Here is a 23,170-nt window from a genome sequence, read left to right on the forward strand (position 1 = left end):
TAACAGCTTTCAGGAATGTACCAGATGGTTTTGTGACCAGGTTACAACTGCACTATAAGTTTCCTAACGGTTCTGCTTTACTGAAGTATAATCTTTGTCTCAAGTGGGCATAATTCATTTGAGCAAGGCAGTATGAAAACAATGGGAAAAAGAAAAGGTGAAACCTTTTTCTCTGAACTATTTTGTTAATGCCTTTCTGTTATAGAGCACTTTAAACATAAACCAAAGCGGGACCATGATAGAATGGCACCCTGACTTTACATTGATCTTCAACAGTTTTATAAAACGGTGTTATTATATAACAATTGATAGTATCCATCTTCCTATCCTGCCCTTCCAATTTTGTGGTTGGTCTGATGCCTCGGAACCTATGGATTACTTTAAAGTATCACAAAAGAGTCGGAGAAGGCAATGGCACCCCACTCCAGTACTCTTGACTGGAAAATCCCATGGACAGAGGAGCCTGGTAGGCTGCAGTCCATGGGGTTGCTAAGATCGGACACGACTGAGCGACTTCACTTTCACTTTTCACTTTCATGCATTGGAGAAGGAAATGGCAACCCACTCCAGTGTTCTTGCCTGGAAAATCCCAGGGACAGTGGAGCCTGATGGGCTGCCGTCTATGGGGTCGCACAGAGTCGGACACGACTGAAGCAACTTAGCATCACAAAAGAGTATCATATAAAATTTAGATTTTTTAAGGCCCTATGGAGAAATCAAACATTTATATTAATTTTCACCCCCTCTCAAAATCCCGTGATGGTATAGGAATAAAAATGTCAAATCTATAGACATGAAAAGAGTAGGAGAAGAGATAGTAACAGATGAACTGTCAATAAATTTTAAACACAGAAAAACAGATGAATGACTGAATGACTTAACAGGCAAGAGAAAGCTGAAATTTAAATCTATAGTCTTGAAAGCTAATAAGATCTTCCAGATTCAAGCATAGAAAAACTTAGGACTTGGAGCTACTCTAGAATTGGTTACATGTTAGTATAAGAAGTAGTTAGACAGCCCGCTCCATCCAGGTTTACTCTCTGGATATAATGAACTAGAGAGTCTATATTCTCTAACTATGGGTACAGCTAAGAAGGAATAAAAGATGGGGGGTAAGAAAAGTCTACCTACTGAATGTGAGAACTCTATTCTCTTTTTTTCCCTCAGCTGACAATCTTATATCTTCAAGGTAGGAAAGTGCAGTGTTCTTCTCTAAGACAGGTGGACACCCTGTCTTATGTTGGTCTGATGCCTTGGAATCTTGGATTACTTTAAAATATCACAAGAGAGTATCATAAGGTGGAATTCCTTGTAGGTGGAAGAACTTGCAGAAAACAGAAACAGTGTAATAGAACAGGGGTTGGCAAACTGTAACAGGCCAGACAAGAATGTTTTATGTTTCTCAGGCTACACACAGTCTGCATCCATGTTCTTTTTTGTTTTCTATTTAACCTTTAAAATGTAAATACCATTCCTAGATTGTAGGCTATACAAAAATATGATGTGGGCCAGATTTCCTCTGTGGACTGTATTTTGCCAACCCTGGGACAGAAGAAAACTTTATAAATTTCTATTGGTAATATCCATAGGGAGGTAAGATAGTGCCTCCGTAAAACAAGAATGGAAAATAAGAAAACATTCCTAGACATTAATATGGTAGCAACAGATTTTAAATGTAGAATTGGATTTAGGAGAGAAAAATTAGAATTTCCCACATCCAAAAATCAAAGAGAAATAGGAAAGAAGAACTAGAAAATTAGAGGAGCAGTATGCAAGAACCAACTTCTGATAAATAAGAGCTCCATATGAAGAGACTGGAGAAAATAAAGAAATATGTCAAAGAAATAATTCAAGAAAAATGCTCAGAATTGAAGAATGTAGTTTCCTGATGAAAAGACACATTCAAGCACCAGTAAAGGGGAAGAGCTACAAAGCACCTCACTATGCAGTTTCAAAGTACCTAAGGTAAAGAAAAAGGTCCTAAAACCATCCAGAGAAAAAAAGACAACTCTCATACAAAAGATATGGAGTCTAAATTGAAATAGACTTCTTAAAAGCAACACCAGAAGCCAGAAGACTGTTAAAAATTATCTTCAACTATCTGAGGGAAATTTTTGATTTGCAATTTATGTTCTACTGCTACTGCTGCTACTGCTAAGTCACTTCAGTCGTGTCTGACTCTGTGTGACCGCAGAGACGGCAGCCCACCAGGCTTCCCTGTCCCTGAGATTCTCCAGGCAAGAACACTGGAGTGGGCTGCCATTTCCTTCTCCAGTGCATGAAAGTGAAAAGTCAAAGTGAAGTCGCTCAGTCGTGTCCGACTCTAGCGACCTCATGGACTGCAGCCTACCAGGCTCCTCCGTCCGTGGGATTTTCCAGGCAAAAGTACTGGAGTAGGGTGCCATTGAATTTATGTTCTAAGCAACCCCCAAATGATCAATAAACTATAAGACAAAATAAAGCCTTCAGTGTTAAAGGACCTGAAGCGTTTGCTTCAAATGCACAGTTTCTCGGTATTCTACTGAAAGATACGCTTTATCAAAGAAGAGAAAATTCAGAAAGAGGAATACCAAGGATGCAGGAAACTGGAGTTCCAACCCAGAAAAGTGGAATTCCCAAAACAAGAAAGAAGGTTCTAGGATGAATCTGTGCGGCAGTCCCATAGTAGTTAGTCTAGATTGGTTTTTGAGGATGGAAGGTTTGCCCATATTGAAAAAAAATTCACAGCTGTGACAAAGTGGGAACTAATTAATGATAGAAAACAGAAAATTAAGCAAGAACGGGGAGAAAGAGAGTTAGTAACTCCAAGGTAGACAAAAACATACGAGAAAGGGAATATAATCATAGTCCATCATGTAATTTCATCTATACATGATAAGCCACTGAATATTGATATGCAAAAGAATTGTGATATAACTGTACTAGGAGATTGGAGAGGAGTAATATGAAATAAGCATCTTCTATAGGAAGAATCCGGAGAAGGCAATGGCACCCCACTCCAGTACTCTTGCCTGGAGAATCCCATGGATGGAGGAGCCTGGTGGGCTGTAGTCCGTGGGGTCGCTAAGAGTCGGACACGACTGAGCGACTTCACTTTCACTTTTCACTTTGATGCATTGGAGAAGGAAATGGCAACCCACTCCAGTGTTCTTGCCTGGAGAATCCCAGGGATGGGGGATCCTGGTGGGCTGCCATCTATGGGGTCGCACAGAGTCGGACACGACTGAAGCAACTTAGCAGCAGCAGCATAGGAAGAATCTGTACATAATTTATAGTGGTTAAAATCCAAGACAAATGACCACAAGAACTACCTAAAGTATTTTTAATTAATTGTTTCTGAGATTGGGAACTGAAGATGTGATATGAGTAGGCAAAAGAGAATTCTGGTTTTATTAAAACTATTATAATATTATAAAACTGTTTGACTTTTAAACTGTGCTTGTGTATTTCATTAAGAATTAAAATTTACAAGCTAAAATTAACTTCTTACAATGTCTGGAGGTTTCAGTTCTAGATAAGATGGAATAAGTGCATTCTATACTGTTTTAAAAACCTGGATAAAATACATAGAGCTGCTATTTGAGTACTATGAAAAGTAAATCATACTAGACAGATTGATAATTTGAATTCTGATCTTCTTCCCCAGTGAACTGGTTGGAATAACTATATTAATATCAAGACAAAGTAGAATTCAGAACAAAGAAAATTACAGGGGTGCTAAAAGGAAAATTGCATAATGGTAAAAGGAACACTTATCTAAAAAGACGTAACAATCGTAATTGTGTATTCACCTAAAAATAGAACCTCAAAATAAATGACACAAAAGCTGACATCTGAATAGAGAAATAGACAAATCCACAAGTAAAGTTGGAGACTTTAAAATTCCTCTTTCAATAATACTGGGTTGGTCAAAAATTTCATAAGATGTGATGGAAAAACCTAAATGAACTTTTTGGCCAACCCAATAGCTAGCAGTAGGAAACAGAAAACCAGTAAGGAGATAAAAGAGTTAAACAATGTTGTTATCCAGCTAGATCAGATTGACATTATAGAGTACTCCACCCAACAACAGAATAAACATAACCTAAAGAACATGTACCAGTGTAGACAATGTCCGGGGTGACAAAGTTAAAAGTTGTTTTGAAGATTTGAAAGCAATCAATAAGAATTATCTCTAAGGGAGTTAAAGAGGTTGAAGTTGGTATATAAAGCCATTTTAAATATGATCAAAGAACTAAGAAAATTATGTCTAAAGAACTGTAAGAAACTATGGGAATGATGTTTCACCAAGTGAAGAATATCAATAATTAGAATTTTTTTTTAAAAAAAGAACCTAATGGAAATTCTGGAGTTGAAATGTACAATAAGTGAAATGAAAAATTTATTAGAGGGGCTCACCAACAATTTTGAGGAGAAAGAAGAAAGAATTGATTTCTAGTATGAGGAACAGATAGAAGAAAAATGAAGAATAATTAAGATAGCCTCAGAAACCTGTACAACCACATCAAGCATACCAACATACACATAAAAAGAGTCTTAGGGGGAGAAAAGAGAAAGATTTTTTTGAAGAAATAATGGCTGGAAACTTCACAAATTTGGTGAAAAACACTGATCTCCACATCTCAGAAAAGCAGAAAACTCTGAAGTGGTTTGAACTCAAAGAGATCCATACATCAGAATGTTGTGATCAAACAATCAGAAGACAAAAAGAGAATCTAGAAAACAGCAAGAGAAAAACCATATACAGGATCACTTCGATTAGCAGATCTTTTACTGAACACTATGGAAAGGAGGCAATAAATTGAAATATTTAAAGTGCTGAAAGAAAAAGACCATCAGTGGAATCTATATCTGGCAAATTTATACTTCAAAGATTAAGGAGGAAATAGAACACTTACTTCTTGGAAGGAAAGTTATGACCAACCTAGAAAGCATATTAAAAAGCAGAGACATTACTTTGCCAAGAAAGGTCCATCTAGTCAAGTCTATGGTTTTTCCAGTGGTCATGTATTGATGTGAGAGTTGGACTATAAAGAAAGCTGAGCCCCAAAGAATTGATGCTTTTGAACTGTGGTGTTGGAGAAAACTCTTGAGAGTCCCTTGGACTGCAAAGAGATCCAAACAGTCCATCCTAAAGGAGATCAGTCCTGGGTGTTTGTTGGCAGGACTGATGTTGAAGCTGAAACTCCAATACTTTGGCCACCTGATGGAAAGAGCTGACTCATTTGAAAAGACCCTGATGCTGGGAAAGATTGAGGGCAGGAGGAGAAGGGGATGACAGAGGATGAGATGGTTGGATGGCATTACCGACTCAATGGACATGGGTTTGGGTGGACTCTGGGAGTTGGTGATGGACAGGGAGGCCTGGTGTGCTGCAGTTCATGGGGTCGCAAAGAGTTGGACATGACTGAGCGACTGAACTAAACTGAGAACATTTTCAAACAAAAACCAAGAGAATTAATCTTTGGAAATCTTAATTGTACAAGAAGCACTAAAAGGAGTCTCTTTCTTGCTAAATGAAAGGACACTAATCAGTAACTTACATCCATATGAAGAAATAAGGAGGATCTGTAATTTCATAGGTAAATATAAAAAACAATATAAGTATATTTTGGTAGCTCTTTTTCTCCTATTTGATTTTTGAAAGCAACTGCATAAAGCAGTAATTTTATGTCTGTGGTAATAAGCATGGGTCTTGGGGCTCCCAAAAACCATAACTAGATTTAGTTATTCACCAGGAGCAGTGATAGATTTAGCAAACAGCTGTATACACAGCTAAGATTTATTGCAGTGAAAGGATACAAACAAAAACAGCAAAGAGAAGGCACACAGGCAAAGCTCCAGGAGAAGTCAGGCACAATCTTCCAAGTGTCTTCTCTCAATGGAGTCATACAGGGCACTCTTAGATTCCCAGCAATGAATTGTGGTAACCTGTGTGTATAATTGCCAACCAAGAGAGCTTGTTAAAGATTCAGCACCAGTGTTTTTATTTGGACTGGTCATAAAGGCAGTCTCTGCCTAACACTTTACCAAAGTCTAGACTCTGAGAAGAAAAGCACATGTTTGGCATTAACCTTATTTTTGCATAGACATTTTAGACACAGAGAGACTTTCTTATCAGTTTGTGATTGGAACCTTCCTGAAATCTAAAAGCCAACCAAGGGCTGCTTTTATATGCAGACGTTTTTAGAGATAAGCAACTTGGCCTGCTATACTCACTTTTCTGCACAGGTGTAATGTTTAAAGATAAAATTTAAATTAAAGAAATAACACAGTGTGAGGAGGGAAGAAACTGTTATTACAGGAGCAGTGTTTTTGTATACTATTGAAATTAAGTTCATATCAATCCAAATTAGATTTTATAAATTAAGGTGTTTATTAAAATTCTCAAGAATTATACAAAAAAGATCATAATGACATGGATAACCACAATGGTGTGATCACTCACCTTGGGTCAGACATCCTGGAGTATGAAGTCAAGTGGGCCCTAGGAAGCATTACTACAAAGCTAGTGGAGGTGATGGAATTCCAGCTAAGCTATTTCAAATCCCAAAAGATGATGCTGTTAAAATGCTGCACTCAGTATGTCAGCAAAATTGGAAAACTGAGCAAGTGGCAACAGGACTGGAAAAGGTCAGTTTTCATTACAATCCAAAGAAGGAAGGTGCCAAAGAATGTTCAGGCTTCTACACAGTTGTGCTCATTTTGCATTCTAGTAAGGTAATGCTCAAAATACTTCAAGCTATATTTTAGCAGTGTGTGAGCTGAGAACTACAAGCTAGGTTTAGAAAAGGTAAAGGAACCAGAAATCAAATTGCCAACATTTGTTGGATCACAGAGAAAGCAAGGGAATTCCATAAAAAACTTCTGCTTCATTGACTATGTGAAAGCCTTTGACTATGTGGATCACAACAAACTGTGGAAAATTCTTAAAGAGGTGAAAACCAGACCACCTTACCTATCTCCTGAGAAACCTGTACACAGGTCAAGAAGCAACAATTAGAACCTCCCATGGAACAACTGACTGGTTCAGAATTGGCAGGATATATTTAAAGTACTGAAAGGGAAAAATTCTATAATCATGATTACTCTACCCAGCAAGCATCTCATTCAAAATTGATGGAGAAATAAAAAGCTTTTCAGACAAGTGAAAGTTAAGAGAATTCACTACCACCAAACCAGCTTTACAACAAATGTTAAAGGGATTTATATAGTCAAGAAATACAAGAGAAGGAAAAAGATCTACAAAACCAACCCCAAACAATTAAGAAAATGACAGTAGGAACACATGTATCAATAATTACTTTAAATGTAAATGGATTAAATGCTCCAACCAAAAGACGCAGACTGGCTGAATGGATACAAAAATAAGACCAATATATATGCTGTCTACAGGAAACCCACTTCAGACCTAAAGACACATGTAGACTGAAAGTGAGATGATGGAAAAATATATTCCATGCAAATGGGAAGCAAAAGAAAGCTGGAGTAGCAATCCTCATATCAGACAAAATAGACCTTAAGATAAAGAAGATTACAAGAGAAATGGAAGGACACTACATAATGATCAGGGGATCAATCCAAGAGGAAGATATAACAATTGTAAATATCTATGCACCCAACATAGGAGCACCTCAATACATAAGACAAACACTAACAGACATAGAAGGAGAAACTGACAGTAGCACAATAATAGTAGCATACTTTAACACCCCACTCACACCAATGGACAGATCATCAAAATTAATAAGGAAACACACATCTTAAATGATACATTAGATGAGATGGATCTCATCTAATCTGATATCTAATAGATATTAGATATCTAATCCTGATATCTTCAGGACATTCCATCCAAATGCAGAAGAATACAGCTTCTTCTCAAGTGCACATAGAACATTCTCCAGGATAGACCACATCTTGGGTCACAAATCAAACCTCAGTAAATTTAAGAAAATTGAAATGGCATCACGCATCTTCTACCACAACGCTATGAGACTAGATATCAATTACAAGAAAAAAGCTGTAAGAAGCACAAACACATGGAGATTAAACAACACGTTTCTAAATAACCAACAGGTTACTGAAGAAATCAAAAAGGAAATAAGAAAATTTCTAGAAAGAAATGACCATGAAAACACGACAACTCAAAACCTATGGGATGCAGGAAAAGCAGTTCTAAGAGGGACGTTTATAGCAATACAATCCTACCTCAAGAAACATCAAATAGGCAACCTAACTACACCTAAAACAACTGGAAAAAGAAGAACCAAAACACCCCACAATTAGTAGAAGGAAAGAAATAAAGATTTGAGCAGAAATAAATGAAAAATGAAAGAAACAGTGGTAAAGATTAATAAAAGTAAAAGCTGGTTCTTTGAGAAGATAAACAAAATTGACAAACCTTTGGCCAGACTCATCAAGAAAAAAAGAGAAGAATCAAATCAACAAAATTGGAAATGAAAAAGGAGAGGTTGCAGAAATACAAAAGATTATAAGAGACAATTATGAACAACTATATGGCAATAAAATGGATAAACTAGAAGAAATGGACAGATTCTTAGAAAAGTTCAATCTTCTAAGACTGAACCAGGAAGAAATAGAAATTATGAACAACAACAAAATTACAAGCAGTTAAATTGAAGCTGTGATGAAAAATCTTCCAAAAAACAAAAGCCCAGGACCAGATGGCTTCACAGCAGAATTCTATCAACATTTAGAGAAGAGCTAATACCTATCCTTCTAAAACTCTTTCAAAAAATTGCAGAAGGAACACTTCCAAACTCATTCTATGAGGCCACCGTCACCCTGATACCAAAACCAGATAAAGACAACACATAAAAAGAAAACTACAGGCCAATATCACTGATGAACATAGACGCAAAAATCCTTAACAAAATTTTAGCCAACAGAATTCAGCAACACATCAAAAAGCTCATACACCATGATTAAGTGGGGTTTATTCCAGGAATGCAAGGATTCTTCAGTATACACAAATCAATGTGATACACCATATTAACAAATTGAAAGGTAAAAACCATATGATAATCTCAATAGATGCAGAAAAAGCCTTTGACAAAATTCAACACCCACATATGATTAAAACTCTTCAAAAAGTGGGCATGGAAGGAACCTACCTCAACATAGCAAAGGCCATATATGAAAAGCCTACAGCAAACATTATTCTCAATGGTGAAAAACTGAAAGCATTCCCCCTAAGATCAGGAACAAGACAAGGGTGTCCACTTTCACCACTATTATTCAACATAGTTCTGGAAGTCCTAGCTACAGCAATTAGAGAAGAAAAATAAAAGGAATCCAGATCGGAAAAGAAAAAGTAAAGCTCTCACTGTTTGCAGATTACATGATCCGTACATAGAAAACACTAAAGATATCAGAAAATTATTATAGCTAATCAGTGAATTTAGCTAAGTTGCAGGATACAAAATCAATACACAGAAATCACTTGCATTTCTATATTTCTAAAAATGAAAAATCAGAAAAATTAAGTAATCAATCCCATTTACCATTGCAACAAAAAGAATTAAATAAGTAGAAATAAACTTACCTAAGGAGACAAAAGAACTGTACACAGAAAATTTTAAGGCACCAATGAAAGAAATCTAAGATGACATAAACAGATGGAGAGATATTCCATGTTCCTGGGTAGGAAGAATCAATATTGTGAAAATGACTTTACTACCAAATGCAATCTACAGATTCAATGTGATCCTATCAAATTACCAATGACATTTTTCACAGAACTAGAACAAAAAATTTCACAATTCATATAGAAACACAAGACCCTGAATAGCCAAAGCAGTCTTAAGAAAAAAGAGTGGAGCTGGAGGAATCAACCTTCCTGATTTCAGATTATACTACAAAGCTACAGTCATCAAGACACATGGTCCTGGCAAAAAAACAAGAAATATGGACCAATGGAACAAGATAGCCCAGAAATAAACCCATGCACCTATGGGTAGCTTATTTTTGACAAAGGAAGCAAGAATATACAATGGGGCAAAGACAGCATCTTCAATAAATGGTGTTGGACAAACTGGGACTACTACACATAAAAGAATGAAATTAGAACACTTCCTAACACCCACAAAGATAAACTCAAAATGGGTTAAAGACCTAAATATAAGACGAGAAACTACAAACTTCTTAGAGGAAAAGATAGGCAGAACAGTTGATGACCTAAATCAAAGCAGAATCATCTGTGATCCACCTCCTAGAGTAACGGAAATAAAAGCAAAAGTAAACAAGTGGGACTTGATTAAACTTAAAAGCTTTTGCACAGCAAAGGAAACTGTAAGCAAGGTGAAAAGACAACCCTCAGAATAGGAGAAAATAATACCAAATGAAACAACTGACAAAGGATTAATTTCCAAAAGCAGCAGCTCATACAATTCAATACCAAAAAAACAAACAACCCAATCAAAAAGTGGGGAAAAGACCTTTCTCCAAAGACATTTCTCCAAAGAAGACATACAGATGGCTAACAAACATATGGAAAGATGCTCAACATCGCTCATTATTAGAGAAATGCAAATCAAAACTACAATTCTGACCTTACGCTGGTCAGAATGGCCATCATCAAAAAGTCTACAAACAGTAAATGCTGGGGAGAGTGTGGAGAAAAGGGAACAGTCTTGCACTGTTGGTGGGAATGTAAATTGATACAGCCACTATGAAAGATGGTATGGAGATTTCTTAAAAAACTAGGAATAAAGCTACCATATGACCCAGCAGTCCCACTCCTAGGTTTATCCCCTGAGGAAATCAACATTGAAAAAGACACATTGTTCATTGCAGCACTATTTACAATAGCTAGAACATGGAAGCAACCTAAATGTCCATCGGCAGATGAATGGATAAAGAAGTTGTACATATACACAATGCAGTATTACTCAGCCATAAAAAGGAACACCTCTGTGTCAGTTCTAATGAGGTGGATGAACCTAGAACCCATTGTATAGAGTGAAGTAAGTCAGAAAGAGAAAGATAAATATTGTAGTCTAATGCATATATACAGAATCTAGAAAAATGGTGCTGAAGAATTTACTTACAGGGCAGCAATTCAGAAACAGACATAGAGAATAGATTTATGGACATGGGGAGAGCAGAGGAGAGGGTGAGATGTATGGAAAGAGTAACATGGAAACTTACATTACCGTATGTAAAATAGATAGCCAACAGGGAATTTGCTGCATGGCTAAGGAAACTCAAACAGGTGCTCTGTATCAACTTAGAGGGTTGGGACGGGGAGGGAGATGGGAAGGAAGTTCAAAAGGGATATATGTATACCAATGGGTGATTCATGTTGAGGTTTGACAGAAAACAACTAAATTCTGTAAAGCAATTATCATTCAATTAAAAAAAGACATCACTTTGCCAACAAATGTCCATATAGTCAAAGCTACGATTTTTCCAGTAGTCATGTATGGATATGAGAGTTGGACCATAAAGAAGGCTGAGCACTAAAGAATTGATGCTTTTGAATTGTGGTGCTGGAGAAGACTCTTGAGAGTCCCTTGAGCTTCAAGGAGATCAAACCAGTCAACTCTAAAGGAAATCAGTCCTGAATACTCATTGGAAAGATTGTTACTGAAGCTGAAGCTCTAAAACATTGGCCACCTGATGGGAAGAACAAACTCACTGGAAAAGACCCTGCTGCTGGGAAAGATTGAGGACAGGAGGAGAAGGAGGTGACAGAGGATAAGATGATTAGACAGCTTCTCTGACTCAATGGACATGAATTTGAGCAAACTCCGAGATATATTGAAGGACAGGGAAGCCTGGCGTGCTGCATCCATGGGGTCATAACTAGTTGGATCAACTTAGCGCCTGAACAGTAACAAATGCAAGAGAAATGAAGTTAGACCCCTACCTTACACTGTACAGAAAAGTTAACTCAAAATGGATCAAGGGCTAACAAGGTGCAGATTTTCTTGACCTTGGATTAGGCAAAAGTTTTTAAAATATTTCAGATCATGTATCTGATCAGAGTCTAGTTCCAGAATATATAAAGAACTCTTATAGAGTTCAACAATAAAAAGACAGTGCAGTTTTAATTTTGACCAATAATTTAAATACATATTTCTCAAAAAAAAGAAGACACACGACCAGTATGTACATGAAAAGATGTGCAACATCATTAGTCATTCAGTTCAGTTCAGTCGCTCAGTCACGTCCAACTCTTTGCGACCCCATGAATTGCAGCACACCAGGCCTCCCTGTCCATCACGAATTCCCAGAGCCTACCCAAACTCATTAGTCATTGCTGCTGCTGCTGCTAAGTCACTTCAGTCATGTCTGAGTCTGTGCGACCCCATAGATGGCAGCCCACCAGGCTCCCCCGTCCCTGGGATTCTACAGGCAAGAACACTGGAGTGGGTTGCCATTTCCTTCTCCAATGCAGGAAAGTGAAAAGTGAAAGTGAAGTCGCTCAGTTGTGTCTGACTCTGGGCGAACACATGGACTGCAGCGTACCAGGCTCCTCCATCCATGGGATTTTCCAGGCAAGAGTACTGGAGTGGGTTGCCATTGCATTCTCTATGTTAGTCATTAGGGAAATGTAAATCAAAACCAGAGTGAAGTACCACTTCATATCTTTTATGGTAAATATATTGAAAAAGATGGGCAATAACAAGTGTTAATGAAGCTATGGAGAAACTGGAAATCTCATGCGTGGCTAATGGAAATGTACAATTGTGCGACTGCATTGGAAAAAAAAATGTGGCAGTTCCTCAAAATTTAAACATAGAGTTTCCATATGAACTAGCAATTCTATTCCTAAGTTTATACTCAAGAGTTTTTTTTTAATGTATTAACATAAAAGCTTGTACACAAATATATATAGCAGCATTATTCATAATAGTCAGAAGTGGAAACAATTCAAAATGATCAGGCTTTATGTATAGATAAATTGTGGTATATTCATACAATTCAGTAATAATACATGATACAAGGACCTTGAAAACATCATGCTAAGTGAGAGAAGCCAGACATAAAATGCCATATATTATAAGATTCTAGTTTATGAAGTGTCCAAAACAGATAAATCTGGGGCTTCCCAGGGTGGCACTAGTAGTAAAGAACCCACCTGCCAATGCAGGAGGTAAAAGACAGGTTTGATCCCTAAGTCAGGAAGATCCCCTGGAGGAGGCCATGGCAATCCACTCCAGTATTCTTGCCTGGAGAATACTATGGACAGAGGAGCCTTGTGGGCTACAAGAGTTGGACACGACTGAAGCCACTTTGCATGCACACATGCATATGAAGAGAAAGTAGATTACTGCTTGTCAGGGGTTAGGGGAAATGATCCGAGTAATTCAGGGAGACTAATGGGCATGGGGTTTCTTTTTTGGTGAGATTAAAATATTCTGTAATAGATTGTGTTATAGGTTGTAGAACCTTGTAAATGTGCTAAAGAACCATTAAATTTAAAAATCTTTAATAATTTTTAAAATAAAACAATTAGCAGATTGAGCCCCACAATCCATAAAAAGAATAATGCACCATAGCCATAGTGGTTATTCTAGGAATGAAAGAAAGGTAAGCTCAATATCTGAAATTTTGCTAGTGTAATCCACCATATTAGCAGTTTAAAAAGAACAACTACATGATTATATCAATTGGTGCAAAAAAATTTTTTACAAACTTATTTATGATAAAAACTTGTTAAATCAGAATAAAAGTTATCTACATAAAATCTACAGCTAGTATAAGGTAAAAAATATTCTGTATATGTAAGGAAGGTTTGGAGGAAATATTTTTTATAATTTTCTTGACTTTTGAAATAGAATGCATGTAGCATTTTTGGGTATAAGTTATCAGTAGTTGGCAAAAGTAGGGTGTTTTTAAATACACCTTCTCTGGTACATTGTACTGAGTAGTTTCTATAAACCTTATTCATAATCATGACTTTTATTAAAGGACACATCATTAATTTTCTCAATCTTCTCTCTGTCCCATTAGAAATTTGACTGTTTTCACTGTTGTATTTATCTTACTTTCTCCCTATTTTTTAACAGGTGTATTCGACACAAGAATGATTGGGGGGCTCTTATTCTAGTCGATGATCGCTTCAGGAGTAACCCAAGTCGATACATATCTGGTAAGAGTCTCAGCTGGGCTTAGAGTTAGAGTTGGTAGCAAGCTTTAGTATTTAATGACTTCTATTTTTAAAGACAAAGAATTGGTTAGAGAATTTGAATTACTAGATCTAACATGAAAAAATTCACATTGCCTGGAAATCTAGCCTTTTATGCTTCTATCTTTACAAAAGATCTTTAGAGAGAAGAATCTGGTTAGTTCTAAGGGATCATTGAAAAAGCAAGAGAGTTCCAGAAAAACATCTATTTCTGCTTTATTGACTATGCAAAAGCCTTTGACTGCGTGGATCACTATAAACTGGAAAATTCTGAAAGAGATGGGAATACCAGACCATCTGGTATCTCTCTTTTTTAATTTTTTTTATTTTTTAACTTTACAATATCGTATTGGTTTTGCCGTATATCAACATGAATCCACCACAGGTATACTTGTGTTCCCCATCCTGAACCCTCCTCCCTCCCCATACCATCCCTCTGGGTCATCTCAGTGCACCAGCCCCAAGCATCCAGTATCATACATCGAACCTGGACTGGTGACTCATTTCACATGTGATATTATACATGTTTCAATGCCATTCTCCCAAATCATCCCACCCTCTCCCTCTCTCACAGAGTCCAAAAGACTGTTCTATACATCAGTGTCTCTTTTGCTGTCTCGTATACAGGGTTATTGTTACCATCTTTCTAAATTCCATATATATGCGTTAGTTTACTGTATTGGTGTTTTTCTTTCTGGCTTACTTCACTCTGTATAATAGGCTCCAGTTTCATCCACCTCATTAGAACTGATTCAAATGTATTCTTTTTAATGGCTGAGTAGTACTCCATTGTGTATATGTACCACAGCTTTCTTATCCATTCATCTGCTGATGGACATCTAGGTTGCTTCCATGTCCTGGCTATTATAAACAGTGATACACGTGTCTCTTTCAATTCTGGTTTCTTCAGTGTGTGTGCCCAGCAGTGGGATTGCTAGGTCATAAGGCAGTTCTATTTCCAGTTTTTTAAGGAATCTCCACACTGTTCTCCATAGTGGCTATACTAGTTTGCATTCCCACCAACAGTGTAAGAGGTTTCCCTTTTCTCCATACCCTCTCCAGCATTTATTGCTTGTAGACTTTTGGATCGCAGCCATTCTGACTGGCGTGAAATGGTAGCTCATTGTAGTTTTGATTTGCATTTCTCTGATAATGAGTGATGTTGAACATCTTTTCATGTGTTTGTTAGCCATCTGTATGCCTTCTTTGGAGAAATGCCTGACCTGTCTCTTGAGAAACTTGTGTGCAGGTCCAGGAAGCAACAATTAGAACTGGACATGGAACAACAGACTGGTTCCAAATAGGAAAAGGAGTACATCAAGGCTGTATATTGTCACCCTGCTTATTTAAATTATATGCAGAGTACGTCATGAGAAACGCTGGGCTGGAAGAAGCACAAGCTGGAATCAAGATTGCCAGGAGAAATATCAATAATCTCAGATATGCAGATGACACCACCCTTATGGCAGAAAGTGAAGAGGAACTCAAAAGCCTCTTGATGAAAGTGAAAGAGGAGAGTGAAAAAGTTGGCTTAAAGCTCAACATTCAGAAAATGAAGATCATGGCATCTGGTCCCATCACTTCATGGGAAATAGATGGGGAAACAGTGAAAACAGTGTCAGATTTTATTTTGGGGGGCTCCAAAATCACTGCAGATGGTAATTGCAACCATGAAATAAGATGCTTACTCCTTGGAAGGAAAATTATGACCAACCTAGATAGCATGTTAAAAAGCAGAGACATTACTTTGCCAACAAAGGTCCATCTAGTTAGTCAAGGGTATGGTTTTTCCAGTGGTCATGTATGGATGTGAGAGTTGGACTGTGAAGAAAGCTGAGCCCCAAAGAATTGATGCTTTTGAACTATGGTGCTGGAGAAGACTGTTGAGAGTTCCTTGGACTGCAAGGAGATCCAACCAGACCATCCTAAAGAAAATCAGTCCTGGGTGTTCATTGGAAGGACTGATGTTGAAGCTGAAACTCCAATACTTTGTCCACCTGATACGAAGAGTTGACTCATTGGAAAAAACCCTGATGCTGGGAAAGATTGAGGGCAGGAGAAGGGGACGACAGAGGATGAGATGGTTGGATGGCATCACCAACTCATTGGACTTGAGTTTGGGTGAACTCCAGGAGTTGGTGATAGACAGGGAGGCCTGGCATTCTGCAGTTCATGAGGTCACAGAGAATGAGACACGACTGAGCGACTGGACTGAACTGAACTGAATGTAGTATATTAATCAATTAAGATCCTTCAGTTTCATCAGAATGTGGTTTTGATTCAGTAGCATAGCAGTAATTTATTTAGCATTGTCAGGGGAAAAAACTGTTCCACAGAAATTAATTTTTCAAGAAATATTAAGTTTTTACATTTAAGCACACAAGCAATCCATTGGCTGCATAGGATTCTTCTTTCATTTTGGGTTATTTGATTTTTATTGTTGTTTGTTTAGAAATGCTTCTGTTGTTACAGAGTTTATATTAATCAGAGTTAGTATCTTCTAAGAAGAAAAAAATGCACGACTGCATACTGCAAGATGAAGCAGGTGGTCACTTTTCCCCACTCGAATGAACAAACACCATGTGCCTATTGTTTTCATCCAGCTGTAGTACAGGCCCTTTGAAATCAATATCAGGAATCGATCTGTTATTAAAGAACTGTTAGAAATACTTGCATTTTTATTGTTAGCTTTAGAGCCAAAAAGTTCGTACCATACTATAATATAATGAAATGATGCTAATTTTTTGTTTCAGATTAGCTGTCTATGTATATGTACTCTACTTTTTATATTTCAGAACCTAATCATTATATCTGATTCAATATTAAAACATATCCACCTGGATTGAAGCAGGAAATGCTGCTTTATTAATCTTTTCTCCTCTTTCCCTGTAGAGCAAGCCATTGAGCTTAGGCCAAGTCATAACCAAAGGCAAATGTTAAGTGCTTATGTTTAGTCAGCAGGTGGAGCTCAGATGCTTTCAAGTTTTCAAAAGCAAACTGACATTTTATACTGAAAAGGCTTTTTTTTAATCACAAAAAGGGCAAAATGAAAGTGATAACTATAATGCTAAAATTTTTAAATTTGAAAATTTTTCATATTTTTATTTGGTATAATTATTTTCCCCAAGCAAACAAAAATCAAGAACTTTAAAGAAATGCATGTTTTAAATTTTGTTTATTTTCAAATCTAGAACTGAAAATTTTACCTCAGATTCATTGAGAGATTTTTTTTTAATTAAACATTTTTTATTATTTTCTGTAAGATTTTTTTTTTTCTGAGACTCATAAAGAAGACTGAAATCTTACATAGGCAGTAACAGCACAATATACAGATTCCTTTTGATGACTAATTTTTGTTTAAATTCAATTTGCATAAGAATAGATTGATAGAAAATCCCCATTAAACAGAAAAACTAAAAGAATATATTTGTAATGAAAGTCTAATTGTTCAAGTTGCTTGATGCCCTGTCTTATCTTCCTCTCAACTGAAAAATGCCATAATGAATTTTTAAACTACTCCAAAAGATGATTATAGTTTTAGCAACATCAGCAGAGAATATTTATTTTCTAAAGTCCAAATATCTGAATTTCATTCTGAAGTGGGTCATTATCCAAGACACCTTATACTGTTAATATGGTTTATTTTTATGCAGTTTCCATATGTCACAGGATCAAATCTTATCTCTTACAACTTGATTATTTATATATTAAAAATAAATATATATATTCATATAGGTCATGATTTACCCATTAAATGGTGTTATTCCTTTTACCCAGAATAGTTTAATATATTTGGAATTGGGAGAAGGGACACAAAAAAAAACCATCTTTGAGACTGTGAAAGTGAAAAAGGGTAAGTGGCTCAGTTGTGTCCTACTTTTTGTGACCCCATGTACTATAGCTTGCCAGGCTCACCTGTTCATGGAATTCTCCAGGCAAGAATACTGGAGTGGGTAGCCAGTGGGAATGCCCTTCTCCAGGAGATCTTCCTGACCCAGGGATCAAACCTGTCTCTCCTGCATTGCAGGCACATTCTTTTACCATATGAGCCACCAGGGAAGCCCAAGAATATCAGAGCCAGTAGCCATTCCTTTCTCCAGGGGATCTTCCCCACCCACGGATTAAACCTGGGTTTCCTGCGTTACAGGCAGACTCTTTATCATCTGAGCACCAGGGAAGCCCAAAGTGAAAGCGTTAGTCACTCAGTTGTGTCCAACTTTTTGCAACCAGATGGACTGTAACCTCCCAGGCCCCTCTGTCCATGGCATTCTCCAGGCAAGAATACTGGAGTGGGTAGCCATTCCCTTCTCCAGGGGATCTTCCCAACCCAGGGATCAAACTCCAATTTATTTTTGCTCAAGGAATCAAATTTAAAAGTTGTAAAAAGAGATTGTGTTGTTTACAACTTCTATTTTCTCTGCAATTAAAAAATAGGCAATTTTTGTGGGGAATTATAATAAAATTCCCCTTCATGGATCACAGCCTTGTTGTGGCAAAGGGGCTTGCATAACTCAAGCTATGAGCTGTGCCATGCAGGGCCACCCAAGATGGATGGGTCATAGAGAGTTCCTATACAATGTAGGTACACTGGAGGAAGGAACTGCAAACCACTCCAGTATTCTTGCCACGAGAATCCCATGAAAAGTATGAAAAGGCAAAAAGATATGACGCCGGAAGATGAGCCCCAAGGAAATTAAAGACACTTGCTCCTTGGAAGGAAAACTATGACAAACCTAGACAGCGTATTAAAAAGCAAAGACATCACTTTGCCAACAAAGATCCATATAGTCAAAGGTGTGGTTTTTCCAGTAGTCATGTATGATAGTTGGATTATAAAAAAAGCTAATAGCCAAAGAATTGATGCCTACGAATAGTGGCGCTGGAGAAGACTCTTGAGAGTTTCTTGGACTGCACAGAGGTCAAACGAGTCAATCCTAAAGGAAGTCAACCTTGAATATTCATTGGAAGACTGATGCTGAAACTGAAGCTCCAATACTTTGGCCACCTGATGCGAAGAGCTGACGCCTTGAAAAAGACCCTGATGCTGGGAAAGATTGAGGGGAGGAGCAGAAGGGGATGACAGAGGATGAGATGATTGGATGGCATCACCAACTCAATGGACATGAGTTGGAGCAAACTCTGGGTGATGGTGAAGGACAGGGAAGTCTGGGATGCTGCAGTCCATGGGGTCGCAAAGAGTCAGACACAACTTCGTGACTGAACAATAACAACAATGATAAAATTAAATTTGCCTTATTCCCCAGTTATTCAGATTGATGAATAATACATTTCCCTATCTCCATTCTACTTCTACTGTCTCTTCCCTCCATCCAGTTGACAGTCACTGCATGTAAAGAGAAATGCTACTGATTCCAGAGCATATTGTACTTAAGAAGGTAAAAAGGCAGGAAAACGTTGAGAATCATTCTATATACTCTAAATTCAAAGTAGATTACTTTACCAGAGAAGTTATCTAATTGTTTTTCTTAGTATATCGTCACGAATAACCAAAGTTTCTTTGCTGGTTTTACTTTTTGCCTTAGGACTTTCTAAATGGGTTCGACAGTTGATTCAGCACCATTCAACCTTTGAGAGTGCACTGGAGTCCTTGGCTGAATTCGCCAAAAAGCACCAAAAGGTCATTGCTGCATCCAAAGAAGACAGAAAATCTATACAGGGCAGTGAGCCTACACTTGGAGGGGCTTGTTCGAAGGACAGTACCTATTTTTTAGAAGCAGCAAGCCATTTATCACCAGAATATGCTATGGAAGGTAAAGCAAAAATGTGTTTAAAACTACCATATCCTAAAATGATAAATAAAAGTCCATCATCTCCAAAAAGGAGAAAAGTATGAAAAGTTCTACCCATTTACATTTAGTAGAGAAGTCTCATTATATGCAGTGAAATGCTATTTGTTATGCTACAGATTAATGTCCTTAAATATGTTGGTTTGTAATATAAGGTGTTATCATAAAATAATGAAATAGTATGGTATATTGGAATGGGAACAAACTTTTGTCAGAGACCTATACATATTTTCTGGTTTTCCACTAAGAAGCTTTGCTACTAATTGTGACCCTCTGAGCAAGTCACTTAACATTTTGAGTCTTAATAGAAGAAGGAATATCTGCCTACCTGTCCCTCCAGAGACAGAGATGTGAAAGTCATTTATTCTAAATGATAAAAAAATAATAGTTTAAAATATCAGAATATGCTAGGTTAGAATATAATTTGAAAAACTTAGAATATGATTTAAATATATTAGAGTATAATATATCAGGAGTTAGCAAATTATGGCCTATGGACCAAATTTGGCCTGCTCTCTAATTTTGTAAGTAAAGTTCAATGGAATGCAGTCACAGTCAATCACTCACGTATAGTACACAAGAGCAGAGTTAAGTAGTGGTAAATATTACACTAGAACAGCATACCTGAGTAGTTGCAACAGATACCATATGACCCACAAAGCCTAAATATTTATTGTCTGGCCTATTACAGAAAAAGTTTGCCAAACTGTGTTCTATATCATTGGATATCATTTATGGTTGTTTCATATATCAGTTTTTAAGTATATATTTTATAGTATATGCTTGTAGCCTAACTAAATGTTATAGTGAATTCTAGGCCATTATACTAGTTTCTAGTCCAGGTCTGATTACCAACCAATTTTATAACCTCAAGCAAATATCTTAGTCTTTGTGGTTGTCAGTTTCCTTTTTTTTTTTTTTTTTTCGGTTGTCAGCTACCTTAGGGAATTAATCTTGGTCAGTTTTTCTCAATCACTGGTTAGTGGATTTTTAAGGCATTTTTACAGCCTCTTTCCCCCGTTACTCAGCCTTCTTTCTTTTCCTTTTTATCCTTCCTTTTCTTGTTCACTTCTGAGGTCGCTGGTGTGGAATTTGATAGTTTACCAGACAGCATTATAACTTGGGCTAGGAACCACTGGAGACCTAAGATTCCTTTCAGAGTTAACATGCTGTGCTTTACATTCTAAAATGGAAGTCCTGCTACTGCTTGTTATGGGCTCTGAATTATGCATCCTATACAGTTATTTCAGTATTTCTAACAAAAATCACTTTTAATGTAACAATTATTATGTTAGGAACAGAAAGTTAACACTCTTACACTCTTGTATTTGTAGATGATCCAGAATTATTAGAAGAGTCTGCCCAGGCAGTAGGAGCAGAAGGAATTGTGATTTCCAGATCCACAAGCCCAACCTTCAGCAAACAAATAGACCAAGTTAGCTGGTCTGGGAGTAATTTGGGGGGACAGTGTCTTACTGGTAAAATTCTGACTGGAACACCTATGGTTAGGTCATCAGAGGACTGTGCTTCTACTTCTTCCACTTTCAAAACAGAAAAGAAATGTGAAACAGTTTTGCTGCTCACTGATAAATATGAGTCCTCATCTCTGACAGTAGATACATCATTTGGAGCATGCCCTCAATCAGAAACCATTGTTCCATCTACAAACGTTGATGCTGCTAATCTGAATTCAGAAGATCCAGCAATTCAGTTGTCTGTAGTAAGTGAAGAAGCTGAACCTTCTCCTTCAAATACAGCTTCTGAAACAGAAGCAGAGGATGAATCTATCTATTTTACACCTGAACTTTATGATCCTGTAGAGACAAATGAAGAAAAGAATGAACTAGTTGGAACTGAGAGAGACAGTAGATTGACTAATAGTTCAAATGGCATTTTAACTGAAGATCTTTTTGAAATTAAAACTACGAAAGGAGTGGATTCAGTCAGAGAAATGGAAGCTGAGGACTGCACAGACACAAAGTTGAAAAGACTCATGCCTATTAAAGAAAGTAAAGTTGATGACCTTGGTAGTAATGTAAAAACAACTCGTAAATGAATTGGAACTGGGAAAATACTCAGGAAACGGATATAAAGAACTTTAAACTGTCTCCTTCCAAAAATAAAGATGTGTTCCTGGTGTTAGGTAATAATACTTAACTGTCAAGCTATAAAAACATACCATCATGCATATATTCAACTATATTGTAAATTGGATAAGTAGCATGGTCTTTGGGGGTTTTTTTTAGTTTGAGATATATTTTTCGCTTTAATCCAAAGACTGTATTATATTTAAAAATACAAGTTTTACTACTCTCAAGTTTTAATAAATTGATTCTTAAAAAATATTTTCCTCCAAGAAGTCTTCCTCTGCTAAATGCTATAGTGAATTAATCAATTTGGAAGATACGTAGTTTCCTAATGCACTTTAAATTTCACATGAATATTTGTTTTTGTAGTCCTCTTCATCCATTTGTTTTCATACTGATATGTAAAAATTAATAGCAATCTAATCCAGTCATCCGTGGATCATGTTTCTCTAGATTTTACCTCAGATCAGTCTGAGATTTTTTTTTTAGAAGTCACAGTCTTCTTGAAAAGTATATTCCTATATTAAACTTCCTACTTCTAAGTAGTTAAGAATTAAGAAGAAAACTACATGCATTTCTAATTGAAATTATTTTTTGTTCATTAAACCTAAATCAAGCATGTTTTAAACAAATTTATATAAAATCATAAGATGCCAAATTAAGGACTCTAGATTTTCAATTCTGATTGTTTAGCCTCATCACCATTGTGGAAAAAAGTGATCTTTTCTAGCTGAAAGGTTTCAATTATGCAGCCAAGATAGGAAACTTCAAATATAAATTTAATAAGTAAACCCAAACATGTAACAGTAGCTGAAAAATGTTCTGTGATATCTCAGTAAGCCTTTCTGTAAATTTTGACTCTGTATTTTTATGAATGAAGCTGTACTTCTGATTAAAAATGGTTATAAAAGCTCTTCTCTGACATCATTCCAAAAATACATTCACTGATCTTTTCCAAGAAACATCTGTTATTCAGTAGACATTTAGGCTTCTTGTGAGTGATTTGAATTGAAATGCTATGAGTTGTTTAAGTTGTGGATGTGTTTCATTATTTTCAAGTCAAAATTCTCTGAAGTCAGGTATCTTTTTATTTGGGACGATTTATTATATATGAGTAT

At 36.7% G+C, this 23,170-nt stretch overlaps 1 protein-coding gene across 3 annotated transcripts in view; it reads left to right on the plus strand.

Annotated features, from left to right (window-relative positions):
• The window catches only part of BRIP1 (BRCA1 interacting protein C-terminal helicase 1), a 182,315-nt gene extending 159,349 nt beyond the window's left edge, over nt 1-22,966 (plus strand). For all 3 annotated transcript variants that reach the window (XM_027519783.1, XM_027519780.1, XM_027519782.1), the window contains exons 18-20: nt 14,040-14,122; nt 19,702-19,929; nt 21,300-22,966. In XM_027519783.1, the coding sequence (XP_027375584.1) occupies nt 14,040-14,122; nt 19,702-19,929; nt 21,300-22,021 (1,033 nt within the window). In that variant the 3' untranslated portion in view covers nt 22,022-22,966. The remainder of the gene's footprint in view (nt 1-14,039; nt 14,123-19,701; nt 19,930-21,299) is intronic.
• Nucleotides 22,967-23,170: the final 204 nt, after the last annotated feature.

The sequence above is a fragment of the Bos indicus x Bos taurus genome, chromosome 19 (genome assembly GCF_003369695.1).
Source record: "Bos indicus x Bos taurus breed Angus x Brahman F1 hybrid chromosome 19, Bos_hybrid_MaternalHap_v2.0, whole genome shotgun sequence".
In the NCBI taxonomy this organism is placed as follows: Eukaryota; Metazoa; Chordata; class Mammalia; order Artiodactyla; family Bovidae; genus Bos; species Bos indicus x Bos taurus.